Source organism: Tachyglossus aculeatus, chromosome 25, assembly GCF_015852505.1.
Source record: "Tachyglossus aculeatus isolate mTacAcu1 chromosome 25, mTacAcu1.pri, whole genome shotgun sequence".
Taxonomy (NCBI): domain Eukaryota; kingdom Metazoa; phylum Chordata; class Mammalia; order Monotremata; family Tachyglossidae; genus Tachyglossus; species Tachyglossus aculeatus.
In genome coordinates, this window is record NC_052090.1 from 22,458,363 (window position 1) to 22,478,579 (window position 20,217).

General features: G+C 43.8%; 2 protein-coding genes across 2 annotated transcripts in view; both read right to left on the reverse strand.

The window, feature by feature from the left end:
- Positions 1-2,295: 2,295 nt before the first annotated feature.
- TCF24 (transcription factor 24) lies at positions 2,296-9,977 on the reverse strand. Its single transcript, XM_038766528.1, has 3 exons — positions 9,930-9,977; positions 9,439-9,861; positions 2,296-2,409 (listed from the first exon to the last, which is right to left on the reverse strand). The coding sequence occupies exons 1-3, from the start codon at positions 9,975-9,977 to the stop codon at positions 2,296-2,298; spliced, it is 585 nt and encodes a 194-aa protein (XP_038622456.1).
- A 4,670-nt stretch (positions 9,978-14,647) lies between these two features.
- Positions 14,648-20,217, reverse strand: part of PPP1R42 (protein phosphatase 1 regulatory subunit 42) — a 30,029-nt gene continuing 24,459 nt past the window's right edge. Inside the window, exon 9 of the mRNA XM_038766725.1 lies at positions 14,648-14,920. Within this exon, the coding sequence (XP_038622653.1) occupies positions 14,836-14,920 (85 nt within the window). The 3' untranslated portion in view covers positions 14,648-14,835. The remainder of the gene's footprint in view (positions 14,921-20,217) is intronic.

Here is a 20,217-nt window from a genome sequence, read left to right on the forward strand (position 1 = left end):
AATATGCTATATTATTTCAAACAGAAGATTAATAATTCCTGATACTTTTTAAGCACACAAGTTGACTGACATAGTGAAGTTAGAGTAAAATCACATTTCACTATTTACACATCTTAGAGTCTTAAGCTATGCATGGGAATATACACATACATACAATATTTTATACAAACATATATTATTGCTACATTTAATAATCCACAAAGCATGTATTTAATTATATATTTTTACAAGACATAACTTCATAGTATAATGAACATCCATTCACATTTCAGAATAAGAAGAAAACGTACCTATTGTCAGGCTTTTGCTGTCAAGTCTGTATGGAGTAAGCCTTGGGGTGTTATTTACTCTGAAATGTCTTTTTCCTGTGAGGCAGTCTGAACCCGCTTGGGCTACAGCCCCTAATCCTGAACCCAGCAGAGACAGGGTTGAAACAGGGGATACAGTGATGGGAAATAGGGAGAGAGGAGGTGGGAGAAGCTGTCTGATTCTGCCCTCAACCTAGCCAGGTTCAGGGAGGACAGGGTGGGGAGGAGAGAAAGGGAGGAGGGGTTTGGTCTAATTTAAGCTGGAAGGGTACCTGGACTCAATACCCACACATCAAGCCCAATCTGTTCAGGGCTCAGGTTCAACAGGTAAACAAATAAATAAATCTGGGCGGACTAGGTCCGTTAGCCTTAATGCCCGGCCTGGAAAGTTTTATATTTGCAGCTGTAATACCTTGGCTTGTCAACTACTGGAAGGACTTTCTTGGAGTGGTGGACAGAGGGAAGGAGGGAATTAAAGAGGAAGAAATGGGGACAGCATAGCGTTCAGCACAGCAGTTGTCCTGAAAAAGACTCAGGAAAAGTCTTATTTGTGTTGGTGAACCTTTTCCCAATGTCTCTGCCCTCCAGTCATCCAGCTGACCTAAGGAGAGAAAATTTCACCAACCCCTCCCATTCCACAAGTCATCACAAACTCCTGAGCCTAGAGAGTGTCTTGGGATGTGGGGGGGAGAAACGGGACTCCTGGCCTCCTCCTTGCTCCAAGGCATTGCATTCCCCACCCTAGATTTCCTCATTTTAATTTCCACTGCTGTTCCCCTACCAGTGCATCTGTGGGTTCTATTTTACTAGCTACTTCTGAAGCAGCCTTTCTGCTCTACCTCTGCTGCCTTAGTCCTTTCCATGTTTGATCTGGGGGAACCTCCCATTCTCTGCCAAACAGAGAACTAAAACTAGGATTCACAGCTGGTTGTTCTTGACCTTTCCTAACATTCTGGTAGATGTGAGAATGGGGCACTCAAAGGGTCAATCCACTGGATTAATCCATCAGACCACCAGTATCAGCTGGCACTTTCTGGGAAAGGCAGAAAGGTTGCTACTCTTCCCTGTGGCTTTCCTTACCTAGAACCACCATAGGTTGTTTAATCAGCAGCCACAAGATGCAAAATGGACAGCCCCTTGGAGAGGAATGTTTAACAACCAAGTAGGTTTGCGCTGAAAGAAGTAACTTTAATGTCTATTACACCTTAAACCAGTTTTCTCTTTTGAACCTCATTAAAACGAGACAGACTTTTCCACAGCATGCACAGTCAGTGTCAAACTGGTTTTTCTGTTTGGAATAGGACCTCCAAAGATCCAATCTGTCCTCATGGAAATGGATTAGTGTAGAAAGTAGATACAGCTTTTTGAGAAAATGTGTCAAACTACCAGTTGGGAAAGATATGATGAACTCTGACAGGTACATTTTTCCCAGGGCATAGTCATCTTGAAAACTCAATTTATATTGCACAACACTAGATATTTTTCCGACTGTTTTCTCATACAATTTCAATTTCATTTTTACATTAGGCAAAGTTGAGGGTTGGCAAGTACAATTACCTAGAAATAGTATGGTCAGTTCTTCAAGAAAGCGTCAGCCAGTCAATTGTATTTACCGAGTGCTTACTGTGGGCAGAGCACTGTACTAAGTGCATGGTAGGGTTCAATATAACAATACGTGTGTTGGGATGGGACCTATCCATAAGTGATTTGGATAGATCACGTTGGCAGAATTAAGGAATGTTCTTCCAACAATGAGCATATGTCTGGATACAATTGCATGTGGTGCCAGAAGAAACAGCTTTGTGCCTGTACATGGCTTAAATATGTGACTGCCACTTTTCATGAACATGAGGTTCTTCAGGAATACAACCCCTGTATTACAGAACTGACAGTATTTCAAAAATTAAAGCTATCATTAAGCCTGAATACAACTATTAAATATATCTGAGGTAATAAATACAAAGGTATCTTTCATTATTTCCCCAAGCTAAGTTTGTGAGTCTGTTGATGTTTCATCTGGGTTTGCTTTTTCCCCAGGCACCAAATGATTCAGAAACTGTCCAGTTGCACCAACGTATAGTCTTGATCGCATAGGCCATTTCTGAAAGAGAATATTCAAACAAAAACTTCAGTTAGCATTTTAAACATATTTAATTTGGCCTGAGATTATTTTGTTCAAATAAATATATCAAATCACATGCAACAATCAGAAGGATGCACAGCTCAGTGGATCCTGTCATAGATATTTGCTTTTTTTCGTCACTGTTGTGAGACTCAACTGCTCTCAGTCTCTCTCTAAGGTACATATAGCTATGATTACCTTTTTTTCATTTTAAATCTAAGTCCAAGAGAAGAATGTCATTCTTATACATTTTAAAAATAGTCATTCATGGAAACTTTCCCTTTCCATCACGAAAATGTAGACTATGGCCAGCGTTGCTCTCAATTTTACATTAAGGTTTGTCTTTCCAGATCCACCTTTGTCATTAAAAGGCTATTCACACTGGTGCTAGAATAATCTCCAAAACTGGGTATTTGGCTGCCAAAGGTAAGTGATGATAAACATAAAAACATTAGCATTTTTGTACTTATTTATACCTATTACAATTCTTTCCCTTATGTAGAATCACTTCAGCACTTATGCGTATGCTGTTATTTGACTGTTCAATTAAATTACTCTTAAATTCTTGACTGCTTCCCCATTAGAGTATCAGCTCTATGCATATCACTTAATTTTCTTCCCAAGTTCTTAAATTCAGTATATCTCACTCTCCCTTGAGGACATTGGTTATGTTGCAATAAATGGGGTACACAAAAATATGACCATTATATCTCCACCTCGTTCATTGATAGCATTATCCTCATGCTGTTCGGGCCCTGTAAAGGAACACTGAATTCTGCGTTCTTTGAGATTATACACGCACACACACAGAGTTCTAAATATAGGAAATGAAGTAATACTTTATGCAGAAAAATCATACATTTCAGAAAAAACCCCACATTGTTTACTCCAATTTAACACAGTTTATCCATAACCAACAGATGGATTGTTAATTAGGCATACGGCCACTTTCCTTACACTAAATCACTGAAGGAAAAATCTGCAAATCTTTATTTCAAAATTTCAAGAGTGCTAAATAGGCTGCATCAATGATGCTGCTACTATTGTATGGCCACACTCGATTTACCTTTGGTCTGATGAGAGGGAGGAAAAGCCACTGTATGAAGTAGAGAACTACAAGATCCCAGGCCACCTAGTCAGATTCTCTCAACCTGTAAACACGGGAACTACTGCCCGGACCATATTGAAAATTTACTATTTAGAGCCATTAAATGCACTAGTTTTATCCTTGGTTCCATAAATGCCTTGTCCACTCCTAGGAACTTGCTTACAATCTTGGATGGTAACATTTACCACATGTTAAGTTAGAAGTGCCAGGGATTGAGTAAACTTGGCCAAGTCATTTCTTAATTTCCTCTGTAAAATTGTAATAGTGAAAAGAACTCTGATTTTGCAAACAAGGCTATATACTAAAGTTTTTTTTCCCATTAGAAAACCCTTTGCAGACAAACTTCAATGAAATGGAATAATAGTAAATTCAAATAATTATGTTTGGTGAGTAGAAACAAGGGTTACATTTTTCATTTTATGTGAAAGGTGGAACATTTATACGTATAAATAGTGATGCTCACTACAGTTCATAGGTTAATTTTGTCATCATAACAAAATCCAATGTAAATGAGGAATATTCTAGAGGTAATTTTTGTGCTCAAGGCACTTCAAATCAAGCAGTTTTTAATGGTCTAACCCACTGTATAGATCCAATTTATCTGCTGAATGTATTTTTAGACTCTAGATTGACCAAACCCATTTATTAAGGGAAAAAAAGGCATCTAATGGATAGTATTTAGCATTTTCCCCACAATGATTTTATGTCAAAAATGATTTTACAGGCCTTGATATTTATAACCAGAATGCTTTCTTCCAATTTTAAGTGGGTAAATGGAGCTAGAGAATGGTTAAATGACATTCTCCAAAGCCTGAATAATGCAGATAAGGAATTTCAACTGTCCATTTTTCAATCCTCTGCTATAGTTCCGAACTAAAATTTGCTCTACTGAATTGCTATACCAAATTCCTCCCCTAAATTTTCAATCTGTGCTTTTGAGAATTTTAATAAATTAAGTCATAATCATGTGACTACCTCATACACCTAGCTTTAACAAGAAATTAACATGAAAATAGAAAATCTGTTATTCCTTTTAGAGATTTTTGAAATATATTTTAAATTAATCATCTTCTGAAAGTACTAATAGCCTGCAAGACTATCTATTAAATCAGTAATTAATTTTAAAATTGACTTTAATCTAAATCCATGACATATTCTATAAAGTGTCTTATATGCTTTCACTAAATCTAGTTTAAAAATTCCTAAAACATTTTTTCTTCTGCTACTGTTCATGTAAAATGATCTAAACTCCAAATGAGACAATGCAATTTTTAAAAGTTCCATTAAATTACCAGTATGCTTCAAAATACCTAATTCATAAAACCATCAGCAATGATTTTAAAATGCTCTATTATACAAATTTTTATTATTTCTCTTAAATGATCTGGTATCCAGCATTAAAATGTCACAATTCCTTTTTATTACAGTTTTCAGCACTTTTGAAAGGGTTTATTAATACTAAATGATAGGCTACAACTCATTAATCACATTCTAACAACTAATACTATTTATTGAGTTTACCTTGTTTTTATTTGAAGGGCGAATAAGTTCAGCCGTATAGGTTTCTAAGGGACAAGGTGTCTTGAACTGGAATGTAGTGGTGATTTATGTGTGTTTATGTCACTTAGCTCTAGGCAATCCTGCAGAGCTGAACTTAATCCGCCCTTCAAAACATGGGAGAATCAAGCTCAATACTTACGGCTTGAAAGCTAAGGGTATAGCGTGCTCAATGTTAAACAAACTAGAGGAAGGAAATATTCCTATCCAGTCATTTCAAAATGTACTCAGAGTTCCTAATTGCATATTTTTTGTGGGTTCCCTTGTGTGATTACTCTTTAAATAATTTTCAAATGGATTTATTATGTTTCAATACTTGTCCGGTTCTATTTCTTAGTGCTTTATTTTATACTCTTTTACTGTAGATTCCCTTCAAATTGTAAGACAAAGTAAATGGAGATAAAGACTTGGGGCTTTACAAAATTTTGTAGAGCACAAAGAATAGGAGTTTCTTCCACACAAAAAAAACCCAAATCAGTGTGTTTCTGAAAAAAAATGAATCACAGAAAAAGGAATTCAAGCTACAAATTCTATAGCTTGTGAAATTATTCAATAGTTAACTCTCATCCATACTGATTTTTGAACCATACTTGCAGAAAAATGGCAGTTACCCCTGCCTGCAATATAGAAAATTTATAACGCACAGACTCCTATTCAACTTGGCTAAATTTTGCGGGAATGAGAATGTCAAACACTTTCCTTCAGCAAAGAGCTGAAACTGGTCAATACAAACTTGTTCAATATTCCTAAAACGATTAAAAATGTTAGAGCAACGTCACAAATCTATGGATTTTTTATTAGTCATAATTCAATTTTACGTTTTGTCACCTAAACTTCATTTCTGAATTCAAGTTCACCACATTCATTTTCAATATTACACCTACAACTGTATCTGAAGACTTATACTTTCATTTAGTTTGTAAATTCTTAGAAGTGAGTCCCATGGTTATTCAAGTGGTGGATTTGCTTGGGGCAAGGTGTACCGTCGCTGTTTACCTGCATTTTTAGGTTTTCTGGTCGACCGCTTCGTATTTCACAACTATTTTTCCCGTTGTCAGGATAACTGATGGGAAAGTGCTTTAAAAAACTAAAAATGTTATACAAATTCAAGGCTTTATTATAAACCAAACTGATTGTTGGGGACCCCCGCTCCAGTCTACACTCAAAACAAAAAGTGGAGGCCCAAGATCTTAAAGAAGAAATTAAAAATATAGTCAAGTCGGTCAATTTCTCCGTTAGTGTCACTGAAGACAGAGCTAGTAAAAATGGTTTGGTTCCCCGATTCTGTTAATCACAACAGAAAACTAGTTTAGTCCCCTTAAATTGTAAAGAAGGTGCTTGGCACGTCCGCGCAATTGAATCATTTTTTTAAATTTACGGCAGCACTTTCCCGTTTACGAATGTAGTACGTATCTGATTTATTTTTTTTCCCTTCTAAACTCTTCCCTTTTAACAGTGAGCTGCTAAATCCTCAACGCCTAAAACTTACCTGTTCGTCTGGACACATCTGCATTTTAAAAGACCTAATCAGCTACTAGGGTCCGGAGTCCTGGGAACGAAATGCCCATTTAATTTGTACCAAGTGGAAATCCCACCGGGCATCCGAACTGAATACTCATTTTTCCCCTAGTACGATCCGGTAAAAACCAAGCCTAATGATGGGGGAATTGCCTTCCAAATTCGGTTTACCGGGGGCACTTCCTCGCCGTGTATTTGGGCACATTATATGATGTTGATGGTATTTATTACGCGGTTACTGTAATGTGCCAAGCACTGTTCTCATCTATCATACCACACTTCTTCTTTTTAAGGAATTTGCCAGGAAAGCGTGCGAGCCGACAGGTCACCGACACGCACCCGATGTGGGCAGGGGTTGCCTCTCCTCTCTATGTTGCCGAACTATACTTTCCAAGCGTTTAGTCCAGTGCCCTGCACACAGGAAGCGCTCAATAAATACGACTGACTGAATGAACGAATTAAAGTGGAGGCGTTAGACGGGAAACTACCGAGAGTTGGCTGGGCAGTGACCAGGACAGAGGCGGAGAAAAGAAGGCAACTTTATAACGAACAAATGCATGAAGGTAGGAAACCCTCCGAGCCGACCGTGAGCCCGCTGTAGGGTTGGGATTGTCTCTGCCTGTTGCCGAATTGTACTTTCCAAGCGCTTAGTCCAGTGCTCTGCACACAGTAAGCTCTCAATAAATGCGATTGAATGACGGCTGGGGACAGGGTACAAGGGTTGGAAAAGAAAGCCGGCCGGGGTTCGTTCGTTCGTTCATATTTATCGCTTAAAACAGTGCCGGGAACATAATAATAATATTAGTGGTATTTGTTAAGCGCTCACTATGCGCAAATCACTGTTCTAAGCGCCGGGGGGAGACAAGGTGATGAGGTTGTCCCACGTGGGGCTCACAATCTTAATCCCCATTTTACAGATGAGGTAACTGAGGCACAGAGAAGTGGCTTACCCAAGGTCACACAGCTGACAAGTGGCGGAGCAGGGATTGGAACCCACGACCTCTGACTCTCAAGCCCGGGCTCTTTCATTCATTCATTCAATCGTATTTATTGAGCGCTTACTGTGTGCAGAGCGCTGTACTAAGCGCTTGGGAAGTACAAGATGGCAACATATAGAGACAGTCCCCACCCAACACTGGGCTCACAGTCTAGAAGGGGGAGACTGAGCCACGCTAGTAAGCGCTTAACCAATACTACAATAACAATGATCTATGGAGCGCTTTCTGTGTGCGGAACACTGTACTAACCTCTGGGGAGAGGGCACGGTAAAGAGACACCTTCCCTCACCTTGTATTCCCCCAGCGCTTAGAACACTGCTTTGCACGTAGTAAGCGCTTAACAAATACCATCCTTATTATTGAAGCAGCGTGGCTCAGTGGAAAGAGCCCGGGCTTTGGAGTCAGAGGTAATGGGTTCGAATCCCGCCTCCGCCACTTGTCAGTTGTGTGACTTTGGGCAAGTCACTTAACTTCTCTGCGCCTCAGTTACCTCCTCTGTAAAGTGGGGATTAGGACTGTGAGCCCCCAGTGGGACAACCTGATCACCTTGTAACCTCTCCAGCGCTTAGAACAGTGCTTTGCACATAGTAAGCGCTTAATAAATGTCATTATTATTATTATTATTATTATTCCCTCCCGTGGCCGGCAAACGTTTGGGTTTGGAAGCCGCGGGCCGGGTGCACACTGCTTTGCACATAGTAAGCGCTTAACAAATACCATCCTTATTATTCCCTCCCGTAGCCGGCAAACGTTTGGGTTTGGAAGCCGCGGGTCCGGGTGCGGCCCCCGTAGGCCCGATGGGCCCGGGTGCAGACTGCTTTGAACATAGTAAGCGCTTAACAGATACCATCCTTAATAATAATAATGGCATTTGTTAAGCGCTTACTATGTGCAGAGTACTGTTCTAAGCGCTGGGGGATACAAGGTGATCAGGTTGTCCCACGTGGGGCTCACAGTCTTCATAAGCGCTTAGTACAGTGCAAGCGCTTAGTACAGTGCTCTGCACACAGTAAGCGCTCAATAAATACGATTGATCCCCATTTTACAGATGAGGTCACTGAGGCTCAGGGAAGTGAAGGGACTTGCCCAAGGTCACACAGCAGGCATGTGGCAGAGTCGGGATTCGAACCCATGACCTTTTAGACTGTGAGCCCACTGCTGGGTAGGGACTGTCTCTATATGTTGCCAACTTGTACTTCCCAAGCGCTTAGTACAGTGCTCTGCACATAGTAAGCGCTCAATAAATACGATTGATGATGATGATGACCTCTGACTCCAAAGCCCGTGCTCTTTCCACCGAGCCACGCTCCTTATTATTCCCTCCCGTGGCCGGCAAACGTTTGGGTTTGGAAGCCGCGGGCCGGGTGCGGGCCCCGTAGGCCCGACGGGCCCGGGTGCACAGTGCTTTGCACATAGTAAGCGCTTAACAAATACCATCCTTATTCTTCCCTCCCGTGGACGGCAAACGTTTGGGTTTGGAAGCCGCAGGCCGGGTGCGGCCCCCGTAGGCCCGACGAGCCGGGTGCACAGTGCTTTGCACATAGTAAGCGCTTAACAAATACCATCCTTATTCTTCCCTCCCGTGGCCGGCAAACGTTTGGGTTTGGAAGCCGCGGGCAGGGGCCCAACGGGCCCGGGTGCACACTGCTTTGCACATAGTAAGAGCTTAACAAATACCATCCTTATTATTCCCTCCCGTGGCCGGCAAACGTTTGCGTTTGGAAGCCGCGGGCCGGGTACACACTGCTTTGCACATAGTAAGCGCTTAACAAATACCATCCTTATTATTCCCTCCAGTGGGCGGCACGGTTGGATCCCCGGACCCACCTTGACGGGGTGGAGGTAGCCGTGGGCGCGCAGGGCGCCCGGTCCCGGCTCCACCGGGGTCGCCAAATTGGGGTCGTCGTGGTCCTGCAGGCTGCGGGTGAGGTGCGCGATGTAGGTGGTGGCCAGCAGCAGCACGTCCAGCTTGGACAGCTTGGTGTCCGGCGGGACGGACGGCAGGGTCCTCTGCAGCTCCAGGAAGGCGTGCCGCAGGGTCTGCACCCGGCTGCGCTCCCGGGCCGCGTTGGCCGCCGCCGGCCGCCCCGCCCCCGGGGCCCTGGGCGCCGGACCCCCGGCCACCGGACCCCCGGGACCCCCGGGACCCCCGGCCCCCGGCCCGCCGCGCTCGGGGCTGGGCAGGCGCCTGCTCCCGGGCCCAACGCCGCCGCCACCGTCCATGGACCGCGGGCCCCGGGGGAGGGCCTCCTGCAAAACACAAACACAAACCACACGCTCGCCTCCCTCCCTGCACAAAGAGCGGGCTTGGCCATCACGCGACAAGGCTTCCAAGACGGGAAAGAGCCTTTGGAGTCCGCGGTCATGGCCGTGTGACTTGGGGCAAGTCACTTCTCTGTGCGACCTTGGCCAAGTCACTTCACTTTCCTGAGCCTCAGTTACCTCATCTGTAAAATGGGGATTAAAACTGTGAGCCCCATGTGGGACAACCTCATCGCCTTGTATCCCCCCCAGCGCTTAGAACAGTGCTTTGCACATGGTAATTGCTTAACAAATGCCATTATTATTATTATTATTATCTGTAAAATGGGGATTAAGACTGTGAGCACCCCCCACCATGGGACATCCTCATCACCCTGTAATAATGTTGGTATTTGTTAAGGGCTTACTATGCGCCTGTATCTATGTATATATGTTTGTACATATTTTTTACTCTATTTATTTATTTGCACATATCTATTCTATTTATTTTATTTTGTTAGTATGTTTGGTTTTGTTCTCTGTCTCCCCCTTTTAGACTGTGAGCCCACTGTTGGGTAGGGACTGTCTCTATATGTTGCCAATTGGTACTTCCCAAGCGCTTAGTACAGTGCTCTGCACATAGTAAGCGCTCAATAAATACGATTGATGATGATGATGATGCGCCAAGCGCTGTTCTAAGCGCTGGGGAGGACACAAGGTCATCAGGTTGTCCCACGTGGGGCTCACAGTCTTCACCCCCATTTTACAGGTGAGGTCACTGAGGCCCACCAGTCAATCAATCGTATTTATTGAGCGCTTACTGTGTGCAGAGCACTGTACTAAGCGCTTGGGAAGTACAAGTTGGCAACATATAGAGACAGTCCCTATCCAACAGTGGGCTCACAGTCTAAAAGAGACGACTTGCCCCAAGTCACACAGCTGGTAAGTGGCGGAGCGGGATTAGAACCTACGACCTCTGACTCCCAAGCCCGGGCTCTTGCTACTAAACCACCACGTTTCTCTTGCAGCCCCCGCCAGCTCTTAGAACAGCGCTTTGCACATAGTAAGCGCTTAATAAATACCATCATTATTCCAATCCTTGGGCGAGCCACTTCACTCCTCAGTGCCTCACTCACCTCATCTGGAAAATGGGGGTGGAGGCCGGGAGGCCCCCCCCCTCCACGTGGGACAACTCGATTACTTTGCATCTACCGCCAGCGCTCAGAACAGTGCTTGGCACATAGTAAGCTATTAACGAATATCATGATGATCATTATCCGTTCCTTAGGGCGAGGGACCCAAGGGGTCGAGCGCCTGACGGACTTTTTAAACGCAACAGTCCCAGGAAATCGGGGGCGGGAGGGAATCATCCTCAACCGCGGGGTCCCCATCCCCAGTCGGGGGATTCCGCCCAAATTGGATTTACTGAGCGCTTACTGTGTGCAGAGCCCCGTATTAAGGGCTTAAATGCCCAAATAATAATAATAATGATGGCATTTATTAAGCGCTTGCTATGTGCAAACCACTGTCCTAAGCGCCGGGAGGATCCAAGGTGATGAGGTTGTCCCACGTGGGGCTCACAGTCTTCATCCCCATTTTGCAGATGAGGGAACTGAAGTGACTTATCCAAAGTCACACAGCTGACAGGTGGCGGAGCCGGGATTTGAACCCATGACTTCAGACTCCAAAGCCCTCTCTCCCACCGAGCCACGCTGCTTCTCTAATGCGAATGCAACCGTCTGGGCGCTGCTGTCGCCTCGATGCGCCGTTCCTCCCGGTCCGTGTCCTCCGCCCCAGCCCCGCGCCCGACGTTTCTTTCTGTCCTTGCTCGTGTGCCTTGGTCCCCGCGCTCCGCCGGGAGGAGGCTGTGGCCCCGGGGCGGGGTGACCCACCGGCGGCCCCCCCGGGAGCTGCTGCTGACCGCCCAGATCCCCCCACCACCGCCCCGCTCTGCTCCGGGGGGCGGGACCCTCACCTGGTCCTGCGGCCGGCGACACCTGCAGAGGGAAAGAAAAGAGGAGCCGGCGCCCGGAGGGGGTCAGTCCGTCTATGTCCGTCGGCCTCTGGCCTCTTACAAATGTCCACACGGCGCCTCTGGCCCCTTTATAAAGCCCTTGGAGCGGGTGGTACCGGCCGGGGCGGCGACGTCTGCCTGTCCGTCCGTCTCTCCGCCTGCCAGTCTAATGGTGAGTCCGTGGAGTTAGCCAGGAGCCCACCTGAGCGACCCGCCCCTCTCTCCCCGGCCGGAGGGTCATTAATCAAACTGCGGGGGACGGGCTCGGCCCCTCAGATCCCCCCCACGCCGCCCCCTCCGTGCCCTCGGGGCCCGGGGGAGGGAGGAGGCCCGTCCCCCCAACGGCAAAGCACTCCCAACCCCTTCCTCTCCATCCATCCATCCCTCCTGCCGTCCATGATGATGGCATTTATTAAGCGCTTACCATGTGCAAAGCACTGTTCTAAGCGCTGGGGGGGGGATACAAGGTGATCAGGTTGTCCCACGGGGGGCTCACAATTCCCATCTTACCTCCTTCCCTTCCCCACAGCACCTGTATATATGTATATATGTTTATTACTCTAGTTATTTGTTTATTTTACTTGTACATATCTTTTCTATTTATTTTATTTTGTTAGTATGTTTGGTTTGGTTCTCTGTCTCCCCCTTTTAGACTGGGAGCCCACTGTCGGGTAGGGACTGTCTCTATATGTTGCCAGTTTGTACTTCCCAAGCGTGTAGTACAGTGCTCTGCACATAGTAAGCGCTCAATAAATACGATTGATGATGATGATGATTTTACAGGTGAGGTAACTGAGAAGATACGTGACTTGCCCAAAGTCACACAGCCGATAAGTGGCGGAGTCGGGATTCGAACCCATGACCTCTGACTCCCAAGCCCGTGCTCTTTCCACTGACCCACGCTGCTTCTCCGTCCATCCCTCCTGTAGCGGGGTCCAAGACCCGGCGGGGCCCGCTCCGTTCCCTCGGTGGCCGCTCGAGGCCCTGGTGAAGCAGCGTGGCTCAGTGGGTAGAGCCCACGCTTGGGAGTCAGAGGTCGTGGGTTCTAATCCCGACTCAATCAATCGTATTTATTGAGCGCTTACCGTGTGCAGAGCACTGTACTAAGCGCTTGGGAAGGACAAGTTGGCAACATAGAGAGACAGTCCCTACCCAACAGTGGGCTCACAGTCTAAAAGACTCCGCCACTTGTCCACTGTGTCACCTTGGGCAAGTCCCCCTTCTAGACTGTGAGCCCGCTGTTGGGTAGGGACCGGCCCCATATGTTGCCAACTTGTACTTCCCAAGCGCTTAGTAATAATAATAATAATAATAATAATAATAATAATAATAATAATAATAATAATAATAATATTTGTTAAGCGTTTACTACGTGCAAAGCACTGTTCTAAGCGCTGGGGAGGTTACAAGGTGATCAGGTTGTCCCACGGTGGGCTCAGCGTGGCTCAGTGGAAAGAGCACGGGCTTTGGAGTCAGAGGTCATGGGTTCGAATCCCGACTCCACCACAAATCTGCTGTGTGACCTGTGTGACTTAACTTCTCTGAGCCTCAGTTACCTCATCTGTAAAAATGGGGATTAAGACTGTGTGCCCCACGTGGGACAACTTGATCACACTGTATCCCCCCCTGCGCTTAGAGCAGTGCTTTGCACATAGTAAGGGCGTAACAAATGCCGCCATCATCATTATTATTATTATTGTTATCCCCATTTTACAGATGAGGTAACAGGCCCCGAGAAGTTAAGTGACTTGCCCAAAGTCACCCAGCTGACAGTCGGCGGAGTCGGGATTTGAACCCATGCCCTCTGACTCCAAAGCCCGGGCTCTTTCCACTGAACCACGCTGCTTCAACAGTAGTCTGCACACAGCAAGCGCTTAATAAATACGATTGAATGAATGAATGTTCACTTCTCTGGGCCTCAGTTACCCATCTGTACAATGGAGATTAAGACTGTGAGCCCCCCGTGGGACAACCTGATCACCTTGTGTCCCCCCAGCGCTTAGAACAGTGCTTTGCACATCGTAAGCACTTAACAAATGCCATTATTATTATTATTATTATTATTCCTCGGCTCGGCCCGCTCCGCCCCTCGGGGCCCCGCCCCCGGCCCTCCCTTTCCCGTAGCCCCCCGGGGCGCTCAATTAGTTTCCCTCCAGGTGCGAGTTCTGAGCGCCTTCGGATCCCCTGCGAAAGCCCTGGAATTGCGGGGGGACTCCGTTTCGGGCGGTTTTCGCGGCAGAGAAGAAGCGTGGCCCCGAGAAATAGGCGAAAAGGTAAAGAAACCGACCCTTGAATCTAATCACACGCAAAAATGCAAAAAAGAAACACAACCCTGGTGGGCCGGGAGGCAACGGGACCCGTCATCCAACTGCCAGCCAGGCCCCAGAAAGGTGACAACACAAACCACCCTTCCCGGTTGTTAAGAAGACATTCGACCCCCTATCTTCATTACTTAAAGTTGGGTCAAAAAGTTGAACATGGCAATGACTAACTGTGAGAAAAAAAATGAGATAATACTATATAGCCACCTCCCATAGTTATGCCCTTAATCATTTAATGCTAACAAAATGATATAAGGGTTAGTTTTATGGTTGAAGTAAACAAACGCTAATGCCCTCCCCCTCACCCCCAGCTACTCCGCCTATCTTTATTACTCAAAGTTGGGTCAAAAAGTTGAACACGGCAATGACGAGAAATAGTCCAATCTTACAAACATCAAAGCCACGACACCACCATTATTCAACTAGGAGTATCAAGGAAGGCTGTATGTTCCCTAGATTCGAAATTCCGTTACACAACACAGAGTTTTAATTAAAAAGAATCCAAATTATAGGAAGCTTAAAGTACATTACAATCTGCTACGTCTGGCAGTGTGGCGAAGGGAAATGATGGGTTTTAGTGGAGTGGGTTTCACTTTTCCTGTAGTGGGAAATCTTTCGGGTAAAGAGAAGATGCAGCAATCACAGAAGTTAGAACGATGTCTTATGGATGAGGTGAGGTTCAGATATGTCATTTCTTGGCAGTGAACTTTGTGGGGTCTTCAGAATTAGATTTCTGCATTGATAAAAGAAGGAGTTTTGTTAAGTCAGATAATGATTCGTGAAGGTAAAAAGGATGCAAAAAAAGGTAAATTATAGTTTGTCTAGAAAGAGGTACATTCACTTCTTTAAGGATGGTCTCAAGGTGTAATAATTTAACCTACTTTTCCTACATCTTAGTCTCTGAGCCCAGTATAAAGCAAGGATTTTTCTGATCTGGTTATTTTGCATAAAGGAAGTGCTTAATAAATACTCTGATTATGATTATTCTTAGAAGCTCATAGGTTATTTTTGGGTGGGCGTTGGAGTTTATTCCTATTAATAATAATAATGATGGTATTTGTTAAGCGCTTACTATGTGTGAAGCGCTGTTCTAAGCTCAAGGTTATTGAGCGCTTACTGTGTGCAGAACACTGTACTAAGCGCTTGGGAGAGTACAGTACAACAGTAAACAGACACAGTCCCTTCCTGCAATGAGTTTACAGTCTAGGGAGGGAGACAGACATTAATTTAAGTAAATCAATTATAGATATGTACGTTAAGTATTATGGGGATGGGAGGGGGTGTGAAGATTTCTGGACCTAGAGCCTGCACACTTGAGCTTGGCAGGCACTTTCACCGCAGCTGGTGTCCCTGAACCTCACCCCTAGCTAATCCCAAGGCTAACTGTGCATTAGCAATAACTTCTTTTTTTATTCATGTCACTAGGATATGTTCTATAGTCAGCTCTCATGAAGGATCTTTTATAAACTTAAACTGTTTACTGCTAAAATTTGCGCTAAGGAAATTAACTGGTTTCAGTCATCATTCTGACTGTAACTTTTCTTCCAGCGACCAGTTGAGGGGTTTTCTTATGTAAAACGTGACTTTCTTCTTCCAGAACATGGTATTCCTTTACCCTAATATTGATACCTGAAGAAAGTGTTTTAGATAAGTCGCTCTTGGAGAAATGACCTGACCTTGTAATGCTGGAAATGTTATTTCATTAGTGTTTGTTTACTTCAACCATAAAACTAACCCTGATATCGGACAATTTTGTTAGCATTAAATGATTAAGGGTATAACTATTTATGGGAGGTAGCTATATAATATTATCTCTTTTTTTTCTCACAGTTAGTTTGAGGTTACGGATTGAGCTATATAGGTGTTACCTTAATGCCAAAAACCAAGAGCCCTGGAAACTACTCCACTGGTCAAGTGATCAGTGTTGTGCCTTAAATCTCTTTTGTAATTTTTCTCCTTTTTCCCCTCCAAATTAAAGAGGATTCTTTTGAGACAGGAGATCAGGCAAACTCTTGTTTGGGTTCACTTTACTGTCTTGTCGGAATAATTAGCTCCTGGGAGTTTGAAGCAATATTTCTTAAATGGCATCACCAGAGGATTTCTGTGTTGACAGAGATTGATAGAGATGTCCCAAAGACAGACACACAAATGGTGACAGAAGAAGATTCAGAGGCAGGCAGAGAGTGACAGTTGTGACACACAGTCAGTGTTTTATAAAATGCCATCCATATAGGCCTGTGGCTTTCTTCTAGTTTTTCATTATTAATCCAACTCTATAAAGAATTTTATAATTCTATAAACCTACCAAAATGTTGTTGTGGACACCTGAAAAGCCTCAGCAAAATTTTCTTTGAGAATGAGTGCTCTAAAGCTAAGAAAAGGAGTCTTTAAAATAGAAATTTATTTCTGTGTAGAAAAAAATGGACCTCTTGACATTTACTGTTATTTAGACAGAGGAACATCTGTGCACTCATAAAGAGGCTCCTCACTAATTTCCTAATCTTCAGAAGCAAATGCTTCTTAATTTTGCCACCAACTTTTATAATGGGTTTTAATGAATTTAAACTGATTATTGGGTCAGTATAGTATCTGTCAGTGACAGTTCTCAATGAAATGATTGCTAATTTTATGCTTTGAATTCATAACTAGTAACAAAAATAATGGGTTTTAATGAATTTAAACTGATTATTGGGTCAGTATAGTATCTGTCAGTGACAGTTCTCTTAATGAAATGATTGCTAATTTTATGCTCTGAATTCATAACTAGTAACAAAAATATAACGGGTAGAACCAGATTTTCTAAAGGCATGCTATATATGTGAAATATGATAATATTCATGAATGTCGTATTTAATGGCATGGGTTATTTGTTGCCCATCAGATGTGATGAGGGACAGTTTAAAATACTTCAAATTGAGTAAAAAGCTATTTCTGCATTAATAAATGAGCATCATATAAAAATGTTTTAGAGGGCCACCTAAATAAAAATAATAATGAAATATTTTTCAGTTCGTAGAGGAGACTCTTGGTTACGAGGATTTTTTTTTTTCCCCCAGAAATGAACTGTATGGAAGTGTAGACAGCCACTATTTACTGCCGATTAGTAAGTTCACAATGTGAACTTTAGAACTTTACTCATGAAATAGCTGGAAGCTATTAGCTTTCTTTAAAATACTTAGATAATGATTTAATAATTATTTACTTTGAATTTCATGATCGAGGAATTCACATTTCCTTACGTATGTTAAAGCCGCATTTTAATCCAACCAGAAAGTTATTTTCACATTAACACAGAGATGGATTGACTCTATTAATTTTGCTTATTTTCTCAAAGGCATAGTTAAATAATCAAGAAACAATTAGCTTTTTTCATACACAGGTTACATACAATTCTCTGTGGAACATATATGTTGTACTTAAAGGTATTCAATGTCTATTTTAAAATTACTATGGGTCAAACATCTCCTAGCTTATTTGAAAACAGAGGAAATGTCTGTCAAAACAATTTACTTTGACAAATGCTGAAAGGACCAATAGTTTGTATCATTTATTGCTTGATTTTATGCTCTATAGCATTTTAATTGAACATTCAAGGCTTTTGTTCAAAATCATCCTTTAAAATAAAGGACAGCTTTGACCTAATCTTTAATTAAAAATACCCGTAGGACAGCATTCACCTCTATTTGAGTATCCAGAACCAAGTTGATAAACTAGAATTTCTGTGCATTACCTGGCATGCCTATGGCCTTGACACAAACTAAAATGGAGATTCAAGGCCAGATTTGTGCACAGACATAGGGTCACTATTAATTGATATCCAGCAAAGTGGGTTAGAAATTGTCTCTACCCTGCTTAAACCTGCAAAGTCTACAGAGGGCCAGGGGATTGTAAATTTGTTGAGAGCAGAGACTGATGGGTTAATTTCATTGTGTTCTCATGTGTTTAGTCCACTTTTCTGCATACAGTAGGTTCTCAAATAATTAACAAATTAAGGACTGAGTAGCTTTATTCATTGTGGGAATTGGGAACTATTATTATTATTTTTTTAATTGGTATTTGTTAGCACTTAGGGGGGCACTGTACTTAGCACTGGGGTGGATACAAGCTAACCATGTTGGTCCACTTCACACATGGGGATCACAGTCTTAATCCCCATTTTACCAATGAGGTAACAGGCGCAGAGAGATTAAGTGACTTGCCCAAGGCCACACAACAGAAAAGTGGAAGAGCCAAGACTAGAACGTAAGTCAAGATGTAGTGCTCAAAAAGAGAGTATTCGAATATTTTGGCAACTATATAGTAATTAGCGAACTGTAGTGATTGCTTTAGTCAAACCCAAAAAACGTTTTGTGGAGGAATAAATTGCAGAATTTCATTTTACTTTGTGCGTACAGAGCCAGGCCTGGGTATTTTGTGCCCAAACAAAACCGTCTTTGCTCTGTCCTTACTCTGTTGTTTCTCAGCTGAGCCACAGGTCTTACAGTCAGGTCCCTACACTTATGTAGGGGCCTTGCATTTATGTTCCTATATATATCCATTTATAATTCATTTTAGTGTCTCCCCTTCTAGCCTGAGAGCTCCTTGTGGGCAGGGATCGTGTCTGCCTATTTTATTGATTGTTTTCTTCTGCTAGGTTAGTACACTTCAGCAACATTATTCTTTTGATAGGCTGGGCTCAGTTTCCACATTTTCTAATCTGCCCTGAAGATAACTGTAGTATGTTCTAAGATGTTGGATGAAGAAAACAGGACATTTCCTAGCAGCCCAAGAGAGCAGTGTTGTGGAATGGGTTCCAGCTGTGTTAGTTTTTAATAATCCTGTGGAAAACTGCATGTGTTCTTGATGATGTGAATTATGTACATGTGTGATGCTGCAAAGTACGTCAGTGAACTCGTGTCTGTTGTGGGTGCAATAGAGGCAAGGTCGGGCCTGGGCCCTGGCTCCTAATCCCAGCTTCGCCACTTGCCTACTGTGTGACCTTGGGCAAGTCATTTAGCTTCTTTGTGCCTCAGTTCCCTCATCTGCAAAATGGAAGTTCAGTACCTGGGGTTCCTCTTACTTAGACTGTGAGCCCCGATTATCTTGCATCAACTCCAACCCTTCATACTACAGTGCTGGACCCAGAGTAAGTGCTTACAAATACCACAGTTATTATTATTCACCCACGCCCAATTTGCTGAGGCAGCCTGGGGAATCCCATCATAACAAGATGGGAGTCAGAGCTCTGGAGCCACTGTGGAGCTGATACCTCACAGGGTGGAAGCATTGCGGCGCTGCTGGATGCGACCAGTATCTACTGGCTATGGCTGTAGCAGGTGTAAGTGATCTATCTCCATTGCCATGGCAGTGACCAACAGATCTGGCCAAAAAGTGGCCCGGCGGCTGTGTAGTCTAGTGGGATGCCCACTGTTGCAGCGGGTGGAAATCGCCGATCTTTTGTCTTGCCCCCTTTGGTTCATCCCGACTGTTTGAGTGGCTTGAGCAGGAGTGACCTGGACAGAAGGCTCCTCCTCATCCGCTGGCCAGGGTGGGATGAGAGAGGAATAATATGGCGGTAACCCCATAAACCCCAGGGTTTTTTCCTTGCCCTGGCTCCTGCAGTGTGGCTTTAGTGGTCCCATTATTGAAGGGAGGCTGCAGTTAGAGAAAGCCTTGGCGTGGCTGTGATTAACTGTTAGTAATAACAATACTTGTGGAATTGGTTCAGGGCTTACTATGTGTCAAGCACTGTACTAAGCCCTGGAGTAGATACAAGCTAATCGGGTTGGACACGGTTCTTGTCCCACGTAGGGCTCACAGTCTTAATCCCCTTTTTACAGATGAGGAGGACCAGAGAAGTGAAGTGACTTGCTCAAGGTCACACAGCAGACAAGTCGCGGAGTCCATTTCAGCAGAGTTGGTAGACGTGTTCCCTGTCCACAGTGAGTTTACGGCCCAGAGGGGGAGACGGACATTAAGATAAATAGATAATTTATAACATATGATCTATAGATACATTTTAGATGAGAAAAAATGATCAAGATGCTCAAG

Coding starts and splice junctions, on each gene's coding strand:
- TCF24 (XM_038766528.1), bottom strand. CDS start 9,977: ATGACCGCGGACTCCAAAGGCTCTTTCCCGTCTTGGAAGCCTTGTCGC. Junction 9,862..9,929: donor CGTCTTGGAAGCCTTGTCGC/GTGATGGCCAAG, acceptor TGTGTTTTGCAG/GAGGCCCTCCCCCGGGGCCC. Junction 2,410..9,438: donor GCTACCTCCACCCCGTCAAG/GTGGGTCCGGGG, acceptor ATTCTCTTTCAG/AAATGGCCTATGCGATCAAG.